The 13,361-nt window shown below is 37.6% G+C and overlaps 1 protein-coding gene across 1 annotated transcript in view; it reads left to right on the plus strand.

Annotated features, from left to right (window-relative positions):
- ADCY1 (adenylate cyclase 1 (brain)) overlaps positions 1–13,361 on the plus strand; it is a gene marked incomplete at its 5' end in the record, with an annotated part of 154,259 nt that overhangs the window by 84,759 nt on the left and 56,139 nt on the right. Inside the window, one exon of the mRNA XM_009895050.1 lies at positions 10,227–10,354. Within this exon, the coding sequence (XP_009893352.1) occupies positions 10,227–10,354 (128 nt within the window). The remainder of the gene's footprint in view (positions 1–10,226; positions 10,355–13,361) is intronic.

Below are 13,361 nucleotides of genomic sequence, written 5' to 3' on the forward strand. Positions count from 1 at the left end.
TCATTCTTCAGCTTACTTGTAAGAGTGACAAATTTTAATGAGATATAACCATTTGCATCACGTTGGTGTTATGTTTCCAAGGAATTCTTGGACCCATGACACTTAGGCTGGGTGCCTTGTTGCTTTAATACACTGTGTATTTTCTCTTTGTCTTCTTTAATACACTGTGCATTTTCTCATCATGCTTTAGCTGTGGCATGGATTTACTGTGTATGAGAGAGGTTCTCAAGTCTGCAGTTACCCATATAGCATCACACAGAGTTGCACATGCCCCTGTTTGGGTACAGCTCTACTATCTTGTGATACAGTTCAGCTATACCCAAAATAGGTTATCTTAATAGAAAAGAGGAGGCATTTCTTCAGGATCCTGCATCATAATGAAACAGCTTTGCTTTTTAGAGAAGTTTTGATCTTCTTTAGTTATTCTTTTCTTTGGTAGATTTTTCTCATACTTTCTGCATCTAATCTATGTGGAGAATGAATTATTTGTTTACAGATTCAGTTATTTCCCTTTCAACTTCTATGTTACTGCATCTTGGACTTCTAAGGCTTTCCATTTACAAGTGGATAAGGAGAAATTAAGTTTATGCTCTTTTTAAAGAAAATCATTACAAAAGGATTTTGATATTCTGAATGAAAGATTTTACTTGTTCATGCCACTTTTGGTATCTCATCTATTAGCCAGGCTTCTATTAACTACTTCCTTTTTCTTTCCATGTGCAGTTATGTATACCTTCAGGCTTTGTCAGTATTTGTTGGCTAAGTCTATTTTTATTTCTTTCCATCTTAATTTAGTATCCTTTCCTGATTACCTTCTTAGCTTTTAACAATTTTTATTTTCCAAATTTCAATGTTACTCAAGTGGCTTTTTGTACCTGTTCAGCCTCAAAGGTATTGAACTTAACAACATTGCTACTGAGCTTTAGGCAAAAGGTCAGTAAGTAATATTTTTAATCAGTTTCTGTGTTGTTGTTCTTTTTTTTTCAACAGTGTGAAGAACAGTAAATCCTTTGCTGTGCTTTGAACTAGCTATTCCTAGAAGAAATCACTTTAAGAAATTGATTCTATTGAATCTGTAGAATGCTTTCAATTTATATGAAGATAATTATGATGTGTTTTTTAAATATAAAATGAACAAAGTTTTGGAGGCTGGGTAAGATGGGGAAGTTAGTGCTGGAAAACATAGATATAAACTTACAGGACGTAACCCTTCTTTGTTGAAATTGGTAAGCGTGCACTAGAGGGGGATATTTACAAAGGCTAATTTTAAGGACACTTGTCTCCCCAAGTTCCCTCGATAGTCAGTACAGGCATAGGATCCCACTGAGGCAGATAATGCACGTAAGCTGGAGTCTGGTTCTGAAAAGCCATCTGGAGATGTCTCCTAGAGAGACCTAAGCAGTAAGCTTTCTTAAATTAAAGTGGTCTTAATGAACATGCTTGTGACTCCATAGGATCAGGAACTAATGATGTGTGTATGGTGTGGAGCTAAAGTAAATGTCTGTGGAACAGTTTTCCAGGGAGGAAGATAATGTCACACACTTCAAGTATTGTAGGAACATATAAATGGGCAGGGACCACAGACTTTAGCTCTTGTCTAACCTCCTTCATGGTACTTTTTAGGTAAGAGGATGCTGTGCTTGTTATGCCAATTCTCTGTCATAACTCTTGTCATCATCTGCATGCTTGTGGCAAATTACCAAATCTCCCTGTGTTTGTATTCTGCAGATCTGAGATTTGCGTCTTCATATAGGAATGTGTTGGATTATTCTGATCGGCTTCAGATGCTTGTCATGTGGGCATTTGTACTGAAACTAGTTATTTTGACTCCTTGTGCAGTTAGCATAGAGAAAGTATTTCTGGAGTTCAGTGTGTGTCATCCAAGGGGGACATCTAATTGCACTCCAGAAGTGCCTGTTTCACTTCATTGTTGTAGAGGCAGTTTGACTGATAACCCAGGTGTGTATTTTAGCTGTCTATATGTATTCTGCGTACACGGTCCTACATGGAGTCCTTTGCCCACGTGCAGATCTGTTGCACGGGGCATAGCCATGCATCACAGGAGCAGCTGTCAGGACCTCTCCTCAGCCTGGAGGGTACCGTGCCTCCTGCACTGGAGTCCAGAAGCGCTATCCTCAGAGCAGTCAGCTTTGCTCTTCTCAAGCCAGACTTCTTATCTCCTTGAAGTCTATGGAAATATTTTTGGAAACTTCTTTCTTTATAGCCAGCTGTATACAACATCTTGCTAATTCTTCTCATGCTGTCATTTTTCAGTAATTCTGTCAAGTGGAGAGGAATGGCCATTTCCAGCTATTAGGTCTTGAAGATTTCCCATGCTTTCTTGTTTGGAGCATGACTGAATTTCATACTTTTGTTGGTGCACAAATGTGACAGTTTTTTCAAATCTTCTCTATTGTGTTATTTCCAGAAGAATCTGGAAAAAATGAATGTCCTGAAATTTAGAGCTTAGTTTTTCAACATTTTGTAATGTATTTGTTTTAGGCTTGTTTCTCTGGGGATATTCCTTTCCTCTTCATAAAAAGACAGCATCTCAAGGGATACTTAATGAAAGCTGGAAAGGAGACAAGCATTCATATCAGTCATGATGATTGTGTAAAATATTCTTGCTAAAATCCTGTTTAATTTCCTATTAAATTAACATATATGACTGTTAAATAGGTTCTTACTCTCCAGGACTAAAAGCTTTTAACCTAGTTTTGTAAAATTACTCTCCATGTGGAGTAGGGAAGGAATTTGTTTTGAGAATGAGAATGCACAGAAAAGTTAGGCCAAGAACCCGCAGGTTACTGAAGGTCAGCACATATAATTGCCAGTAAAATTGAGGGAAAAGATTTGAAGCAAAATGTCTTCCTTTTTATAGATATCCTGAATAATTCTACATTTGTTCACATATGATATGGCCCCATGGTGGTAGATAATTTGTAATGATTTCACAAATATGGTGCTAAATTACAAGCTTACATATGCTCATCTGGAAATGGATAGCTTTCCTCGATCAGAGCCTACCAAGCCACTTTCTGTGGTATTTTGTATACTGTAACCAGATTTGTCTTCCTTTTTTACTATTTTTCCCACTCTGTGGAAGCTCTTCTTGTTAAGTCTATGCTAACTGTTTATTGCTATGAGTATGTCTCCATTACTGTGCTAAATTGAACTCTATGTTATTGCAGTTAGCTCATTCTCAAGTCTTTTTGTATGCTGGGACTAGCAGATACACAAGAAGTAGTGTAAATTGGTAACGTTACCATTTGCAGACATTATTCCATTAAAAGGTTATCAAAATAATTGTTTCAATTTTTAAACCCACAGTTCAAAACCTGGGTGAAAAGAAATGTTAACATGTGTATACGGTAATTGACAGGATTCAATGAAATTTTCTAATGGGCTGGAGAGTTTTCAAAAGTGTAGTATCACTATTGGCACACTGCAATGTAATGGAGCTGGTTGTAATTTCCATGTCACTTCATTACGCTCAGGATTTGACTATGAAGTTTATCTGATAAGCTGGCTTCAATAATCTCGCTTCAATAATCTCTCACATGTTGTGGCCCACATTCAGCATAGTTATCAACACAGATTTGGATACTACACAGAGAAACCATGTTGGCAAATCTTTTCATTTTACCAAAACAAAAAGTAAAATGATAAGTGAAATTACTCTTTGGCATTAATGAAAGTTGCAGATGACATGAGTAAAATCTGCATCCAGCTCTGGGCCCCCAGAACAAGACAGACATGGACCTGTTAGAGTGGGTCCAGAAGAGAGTAACAAAAATGGTGAGAGAGCTGGAGCACCTTTCCTATGAAGAAAGGCTGAAAGAGTTGGGGTTGTTCATCCTGGAGAAGAGAAGGCTCTGGGCAGACCTTATTTCAATATATATTTCAATATATAAAGGACATTTATAAGAAAGTCAGCAAGAGACTTTTTACAAGGGCATGTAGTGATAGGACGAGAGGGAATTGCTTCAAACTGGAAGAAGGTATATTTAGATTAGATATTAGGAAGAAATTTTTCACTCTGAGGGTGGTAAGACACTGAAACAGGTTGCCCAGAAATGTTGTGGAAACCCCATCGCTGGAAGGGTTCAAGGTCAGGTTCAATGGCGCTTTGAGCAACCTGGTCTAGTGGAAAATGTCGCTGCCCATGGCAGAGGGGTTGGAACTAGATGATCTTTACAGATCCCTTCCAACCCAAACCATTCTATAATTCTGTGATTCTATGATTTTCAGAGATTTAGCTGTTAGAAGTTAACCTAAGTAGGCTCACTTTTCATCAGCACAGAAAGAGGGCCCTTTCAAAGATGATTCAAAGTAGGGTTCCAAGGAGTGTTTTGCATGTGAATCTAAAACCATTTCTTCATCTTTTTCTGCACTTAGCTGTATCTTTTGTGAATACTTCTGCAGTCGAAGAGACTTTCACTGCAGTGGTAACAGTGGTGAATGCTATCTTGTCCTCTCTCAAGACCTCCTTGGAAGCAGAATGAAGTTCTAGGTTTGTGAAGAGAGATAACTAGGGAATGCTAGAGAATGCATTTTATTGCTATTTTACACCTTTGGGGAGTTCTAAAGGTGCTTTGCATTTTTTTCCCCCAGTAGTCATTTTATACTGTGATAACTAAGAAAGGATGGTAACTGTGATGTGGTTAGCCTGGATTATTGAATTATGGCTTGGGTCCCTGAGGATTAGAGGGACAGCTGGTATAAATTAGTGTAGTTCCCCTGAAATCCATGCCATGCTGATTAATATGAACTGAATATTTCGTCCCCTTTGCCTACCTGATACAAACAGTTCAGCTATGAGCACAGCAGGCTGCTCAGAGGAAGCTGTTGGAATGGGTCTTTCCTAAAGAAAATGACTGATAAACAAAGAAGGAAAGAAAACAAGCGGAAAAGTATGAAGGGGAATAAAACACAAAAGTACTTGTGACGGGTCCTTTCCTCAGGGCTGCTGATTTTCCTTTTGGCTCATTGAACATCTGTAAGGGAGGGTAACCATGATCCTCTGTGGCACTGCCTGGCCCCAGTGACGAAGCTCTTGACAGCAGTGTCAGGGCCAGGAGAGAAGTGTATGTTCCTCCTTCAGCCCTCACAGTTCACCACTACCCCCCAGAATTAATTCTACTCTTAGTGGAAACTGAACCATCTGAGATTTGCAATATGGTGGTTTCCCTCTACCCAAGACTTCTCTTCAATATGTGCAGGAAACATTTAGCTAACAGTGTTTTTTTAAGGGAGTAGGGCAATGGTTTTTTTGCCCCCCAGATTCAAAAAATTTCAGGCAATGAATGGATAGGGAAGGCATGAAAGGTTTTTAAGCTCAAAAGCAGCTCCCTGTGCTGCCAGTGCATCTCCTTCCACTCCTCTGCTGTATGCAGTACTGCTCTTGTACTAATTTGCAGCTATGCAGGGGGCAATACCCAAGGTCTCACTAATGCTGAAGTCTGAGATTTGGTGAGGATGCCAAAACCTTTCCTGAGAGTCTAAAGCCTTCAGTGTAAGTCCAGGCCTAATAGATCTCCTCCCTCTTACCCCAACACTTAAATAGGTGAACCTGCACACGTTTCTTTTGGTTTTGTCTTTTTCCTTTTTTTTTTTTTTTTCAAAGACTCTAACTTCACAATCACTAAGCATTGTAGGTAGTGAACAAACTCTATTCACATTTTTCTAGCCTAAACAAAACTAAATGTTATTACTGCTCATGTCCAAGGGCATTCTAGGAGAGTGCAAGTCTGGTAGGGTCTGAGTTAGGGGAAACGGGAATCACTGCTTATGCATCTTTTTGTAGGCCTTATTAATATTTTTGTCTTACTCTGCACAGCATAACGAAATCAAAATTGGGTGAATATGGTAAAGAATCTTTTTATATACCTTAGCTGATGCAGATTTTATTAGTAGGAACAGGAAAAAAGTATCTTTCTAATTTATGGATAAATAAAATCCCTCCTACTCACAGGCTGTGGTTCCAGGAGGGTAAGACAGTAAAAGTCTGAAAAGCACACCTGCAAATCAGGTTGTTAGCAGGCTTGCAGAAAAAAAAAAAAAAAGGATGTGTATAACAAGCATAAAATATATTTTAATTAAGTCACAGAGGGCCAGACTCATCCTTAATTCCACTGCAATTATTGGAGTTATGAGAGAGAGCAGTTCAGTGTTTAGCTTTTAAAATCTTGTTTTTTAAAATTGTAATCTATCTGACCTTCCTTTTTGGCTCATTTTGATAGGTACTCACATACCATGATGACACATGGGTATGTAGAAATACATAGATTGTTGCAGTAACAGAAGGTAGAGCAGGGACTCTTTCCTGCATTAGCATATACCATCTCTAAAATAATTAAAAGCTTTAAAGAGGCTCTTCTCCTACCAGACAGTGTTACAAGAAACAAAAATAATGTACTTATTAAGTCAGACATCCCTGACTGACTTTGAATGTGTTCATGTAACAAACAATTAATTACTTGGATAGACTACATTAAAAAAAAAAAAAACAAACACCCAAAAAAACAAAGAAACAAACCCAAAAATCAAAAAAAACCCCAGCAGCAACAGTAAGAATTGTTGCAATCTGACATGTGAGAAAGATCCTTCTTTAAAACACTTTGCACTTATCCAGTACAATCTCTCTGTTCAGGAGGACACGTAGCTGTCTGCTTATGTATTCTGCTGGGAGAGGTCTGAAAGCACCTTAAACTTTGTTATTTCTTTGCGACAACCTTTTCTGATTTTTATATGTGTGTATATATATATATTTACAAACTGTAAATTATTTTCTCTTCACTTTTTATTAAAAAAAACCCTTATCCTGAGTATACAAAACAATATTTGACTTGTATAGTAGAAGAATAGGGAGTTAATGGTCTGAATTTCCAGTTTTGCAGTCTAAGTTGGCAGACTTCACTCTTTCTGCAAAATACGTTTAAATGAAGAACTACCACAACAATAAAACCCCAGAGTTGTTTGAAACAGAAGCCCCTCCCAGCGCTGTTCCACCTAACAGATAGGTAGAATGAACTGCTTTATAAAGTGCTTGTCTCAAAATGTAAAGAGAGCTCCTAGCAACTTTGAAGTATCCTCCGCTTTCCAAGCTGGGCTTCCACTTCACACTGACAAACCTTGTGACTGACGGTTGTGCCAGAGGGAATTGTGCAGATCTGCTTTGGAAACGTCTCAGTAAGGCACCGCAGGTGGGCAAGCTGCCTGGCTAATGCAGCGCTAGCAGTCTCTGGTGCTTTTTATCATGTGCATAAAACTAAATTATCAGCTGTTTCTAAACAGACGTTGCTTGTATCAAATGTGACTAGAATTTGTAACTATCACACTTGAATTTGTCACTGTCACAAATGTGAAAAATATTGCCCAGTCAAGGGCTTCTTTGGAAGTTGCTGAGGAAGCAAAACCAAGAGAGGGAAAGGGTTTGTTTTGTAAATTTGCATATCAATCCTTAAAAAGATTGTTCTTATAAAGCTGGAAGTTTGTGGAAGTCTGCTTCACATGTCGAAAAAAAGAAAACAAATTATTTTGCTAGCGATTACTGCATATTGATTATTATAAATAAGGACAGTGAGGATAACATCTGATGAGAAACAGAGCAGTGGTTTCAAAACAGCAGGTGATTTAGCCATGTCTTCCATCAAAATTATTATCTCTCTAGAAAATGCTGTAGTCCTTGTTTTCTTTTTTATTTTTCTCCTGCACAAGTAATAAACTGACATGGGAAAGTGGTAATGGATCAAGCTCCCTTCTGGTTTTTTCCTTTCTTAAACTATCTACTGGGCTGCTAGACTGTGCTGTGCCAGTCTGACAGTACTTTTGCGTACTCTGTTATAAAACATGCAGTACTGCTCTATAAACAAATCATTAGAAATTAGTCATTTTGGAGTTAGGCACTGAATAGGAGAGAACACTAATTGATTAAGAGATACGTGTTGTCCACCCCAGATTACTGAAATGGCTTTTCTGAGTAACTTTCGGCTTGGTCATTGCCTGGCCACAAATCATGCATACCAAATCTGAAGATGAGAAGGGCTTTGTAGAGGATTGTAAGGTGTGGGGCAAAACTGGATTTATTTTGGAAAGTAGGTTCCAGCTTCATCTACTCAGTACCCTCTACTGCTTCAAGTTTTGACCACAATTTAAAAAAAAAAAAAAAAAACAAAAGGCTTATTTTGGCAGTACAATTTAGTGGTTTCTACTAAAAAACTTTGTGGTTTCTGTCCAAAAATCTTGAGTTGGAAAGCCTGTTTGTGTCAGGATAGATTTTGAGCTCTGTATTACTTTGTGTGCATCAATAATTATTTAATTATTTTACTCATATAATGCCATTTAACCAAGGATCTCAAAATACCCAAGTATTTTACTGTAAGTATTTTACTTTACTGTAAGTAAAATTGGTGAGGTATTTTGTGGCTATAGGCTGAGGGAATGCTCCAAGGCCTTGATGATAATGCTTCTAGAGTAATTATGCTCGCATTCATCAAAATATATGTGGTATATTTAAAATTGTGCTGTACAGCAGAATAAATGTTAAGCAGTCACTCTTAGAAAAGCCTTTTCTGCTGGTTAAGCCTATCCAAAAAGATGGCTCTCTTCTTTATTTCAAGATCTGAATTTACTGCCTAATTTATAAAAACGAGTAGACAAATCAATTTCCCCAAACAGTGCCTTCTTCCATGCCTGAACAGAGGTAATTCTCATTTTAGAATATTTTTTAGAATATTTTTTCAATACTCGGAACCATTTACAAAGACGACAGGCGTGGGAATGCCTGCAGCTGGAAGAGTGTGTAATAACAAGCCCTGAATGTTGGTGTATGACATGTTGGAGAGAAAGGGATCGCTGTAGGCATAACCATCGCTTCTGAGCTGGAATACGGCTAATGATGCGGAGAGTGTGGTCAACTTAGGAAGGCTTTGATTCTTGTAGGTAGGAGATTGAGCAAGAATGTGTGCCTGTCTGAGAAGCTGAACCAGTATGATTAGGTTGGGTTTTTTTTCAGAAATTTTAAATTCCACCACCACCACCCCACTTTTTTTTTTTCTCTTTCTGTGCCAGTGAAGTCAAGTCTACATAGCATGCTGCTGGGGGAGGAATCAACTTTTTGTTAATCCTCTCTCATCATATTCACAACAGTTAATTTTGCGTGACACTTACTGGCATAGACCCAGCTGTTTAAGTTGGATTCATTTAATCAGGTTATTTACTTTTCTGTGCCGTACTCTAAGTGGTTAGAATTTGCCCTAGTCTAGCTGTAAGGGATACCATGACCTCTTCATGTCTCCTCATAGATTATTAGTTAAAGGCACTGCTTCATTAAAGGTATTTTGTTACGTGCTTTTTGTTTAGAAATAAACTCTCTGCTCAGACCAATGTAGCAATCATCACATGCCATCGTGGGTTTTTCAAAACGGGAGAAATTTAGACAGATCTCTTTGACTGTAGAAATTAAACTGTGTGCAAACCGGAGATAAATTCAATGGTAACACAAACTGCCTGCATCACCAATGTAGCAATCATCACATGCCATCGTGGGTTTTTCAAAACGGGAGAAATTTAGACAGATCTCTTTGACTGTAGAAATTAAACTGTGTGCAAACCGGAGATAAATTCAATGGTAACACAAACTGCCTGTATCTTCTGATCAGCAACTGTGTCATATTTACACTGATCATGCTGTATTGTAAATTGTGATTTATGAATTGGTAATGCATAAATATGTGTACCTTTACAGATAAATACATCATCATTTGTGGTAAACTGGAACTGGATTTGAAATAAAAGCTTCTCGGAATACAAACATTTCCTGATATTCATTAGTTGTTTGGCTTCAGTCCTTTGGTTTGGGTTCATACAGAAATGAAGTCTTATTGCAAATCTTGAATTCATACTGACCTAATGTGAGGGCAAGGGAATAATATTTGTTCAGAACTATAGTTTTAAGCAGTGTTACCCCATGTGTATTGAACAACGCAGGGCTGATCTCCAGTATGTGTGTGTTTATAAGAAAAAAAACAACCAACCAATCAACCAAATATGTATATGTCAGCTGTTCTGTACAGGGAACCCAGATTTCATGAACTGTAGTTTACTTCATTTGACCACAAAAGGATTCCCTGAATGATTGCATAGTACTGGAGAAGATTTTATCCTGTAAATATTAGAATATTTATATGAACAGCATAACTTTTCCCGTTCTGTTTTTATTAAAGGAAAACCACTGCAGAAGGATAAAAATCCTAGGGGACTGTTACTACTGTGTATCAGGATTGACCCAGCCCAAAACAGATCATGCCCATTGCTGTGTTGAAATGGGACTGGATATGATTGACACCATCACGTAAGTACTGTGCACACTGAACCCAGACAGGAGTGCTACAGCAACTTCTATGTGGCATTCAGAAAGTGTGTTCGCAGAAAAACAGCAGTGTCTGCTAGCTCTGCCCACCTAGAAATTCAGACTGTTGCATTCAGGTCAAAGAATACTGATTTTAGGAAGGGTCATTCTAGACATTGATTTTCCACCCCATTTAATACCCCATTTAATCACTGTGAGGACAAAGTGCACAAGTATGAGTATGTAGAGGCATATACCTGTACTGATGAGCAGGCAAAAAAATACTGGGAAATAATGAAATATTCCTATGGCCATTTGCCACAAAGGAGTCCCAGTTTCTTGTTTTACAGGGATAAACACTGCTTATTTTGCACACCAGTATGTAAGCTCCAAGCCAGTCCTGATCTATGCATGTTGTATATGTGTTTGTATTCTCAAAATGATAGCTTGCTGATTTCTTCTTTCTGTATGTCTTGCTTAAACCTTTAATTTATTCTGCTTTTCAGAAATGCAATGTGAAATTCACTTTGCTGATCAGAATATTTTTTTTTATGCTTGAGAGCTCTGCACTGATCATTACTTTACCAAGGCGAAAAATGTGAATGTGAGAGAACTGTGAATGAGCTTTTAGCGAGAGCTGAAGATCTATTTCATTATATAGGACAGAGGGGATAAAAATGGGAAATTTCTTCACTACTGTATTGGTCTGTGTGCGCGCACGCGTGCCTCTGCATATATTTTATAGGGAGGCTATAGGAAGGAGTGCGCACCTGTATTAATTCTGTATATAAATAAATACTGGTCAGCACAGTGCTATTACATTTGGAATGAGCTTCCACAAATGTGTCACATCAGGGGCCTTAGCCTGTTCTGTATTGGAAAATGTTTGGCCCCTGTTTCCAGTAGCCAGTTATTCTTTCTCTCTGTTGTCAGCTGGGCTATTGGGAATATGGAGTTGACTCAAGGTTCTGCTTCCCCTCACTTAATCCCCAAGTTTTTGCATTGTACACAGAGAAGACCTGCCTTCTCTGTGTAGGTGAATAGAATACAGTGTAATCTCAATATAAAAATGAATAGTAGACTATTAAATAAAGAAAAAGATTGTAGAATAAGCAAAAATGAGGCTTATTAATTCAAATTATGCATTTTTTATTTGGAACATTTCACCTTCTTTCTTGTTTCTAATAAAGCTTTTGCCACATCATATATTCATGTCTTTCATTTGTATGTGAGGATGTTTATGCACATATATGCACACAAAGAAGTTGTTGTTCGAAAACCAAATTATGTTCATTGTGGAGAGTATTGGTGTTGTAGAAGAATGCATTCTGATCCTATCACAGAGTTCACTGTAAGTTTGGCTCAATAGAGTTGGGTTGATCTCTATGGAAGTAATGGCTAGTTGTTCAAACCCTGCTAATGCCTTAGGGGAACATTGACATTATCACACATTTTTTGTTGTTTCATATCAACCTTAAACTTTTCTATGAACCTGGATTCATTGAACTTTCTTTGCAGAGGACTTGAAAGCATAGAAAAAAGGAGAGGAGTACCTAAAGCAATTGAAGGCTCATTATTATTTCTAGCTCAATCCATGTGTTTTTATTACAATGTTCATTTATAAAATTTCTCAGAATGTGAAGATTTGGGTAAATGAATCCATGTTCTCCCTGTCATTCAATGCTAGTTCATCATCTTTGTAAAAATTGTAAAATTGATAAAAGACTTTGTAATCTCTCTATATATACACATACACATGCTTATATATGATAGTTTATGATACTATAAAATCCTAAAAAATATCCTCAGTCTGCAAATTATGTATATGTGCATTCTTCCAGCTGTATATGGATACTCCATTTATAAGGAAGTCTTGGCCTTTAGAAGAATAATTAGATATACAGACCTTGTACACATTTTCCAAAGTCTTTTTTTTTAAAACTCTGGAAAGCAGTAGCTGATGCTGTCATGCTCTTAATGCCTAGCATTAATCTTTAATTCATTAGTTGTGCTGTGTTTCATGTATACAAATAAGGTAGTGATATAGCTGTCTGAACTTTCCTTTTTTGAATGTTTCAGTTTTACTAATATTAGAAATGAAACATGTTCCCTTTTTATGTTGTCATTTATTGGCTGCTGTCATGATAATGTAAACTTGAAAAAGGAGCTGAATTAAAAAGGAAGTGAACTGGGTTTGTTCAGCCTGGAGAAGAGAAGGCTCAGGGACAATCTTATCAATGCATACAAATACCTGATGAGAGGGTGTAAAGAGGACAAAGCCAAACTTTTCTCCATGGTACCCAGTGTCAGGGTAAGAGGAAATGGGCACAAACTGAAATACAAGAAATTCCATATAAATATAAGAAAAAAACTTTTTTACTGTGGAGGTGGTCAGATACCGTAGACATTGCACTGGAAGGTTGGGGAATTTGGATCCTTGGAGAGATTTAAAGCCCAGCTAGACACAGTAGTGGCCAAACTTCTGTAGCTGACTGACCCTGCTGTGAGCAGAGGGGTTGGTCTAGATGATTTCCAGAGGCCCTTTCCAGCATCATCAGCTCCGTGATTCTAAGTGGATGGGCTGTAGTATGTTATCTCGACACATTTAGTGAGGGTCTGTGGTAGAAGATAACTAACTGACAATTTCAGCATTTTATTTTTTAAAGAATTCATAAATTGTAAGTCTCTAGAGTGTGTAGTCAGTGATCAGAGTACAGTGAGAGGGCAAGATGGAGTAGAGGGAAGGTTATAGGAGAGTGCAAGATTTATTTAGGGTATTTGAATGGCTAGAGACCTATTCTGCATCCTTTGTACAGAAGCACAATTAATTATTCCCAGTTGCTTTTTTTTCAATTAGGAATTGTGTGAGTAAGAACTGCAAGATCCAGGCTCAATGCATATTTCTGGGATAAATAAATAAATAAAATCACTTGAATTGTGATTCAGCTGATGGATCTATGAAAAGTGCCAGTCCTAGAAATATGTACAACCAAGATGTCTTTTTTCCAGG

This window comes from Charadrius vociferus, unplaced genomic scaffold, assembly GCF_000708025.1.
Source record: "Charadrius vociferus isolate BGI_N301 unplaced genomic scaffold, ASM70802v2 scaffold101, whole genome shotgun sequence".
Lineage (NCBI taxonomy): Eukaryota > Metazoa > Chordata > Aves > Charadriiformes > Charadriidae > Charadrius > Charadrius vociferus.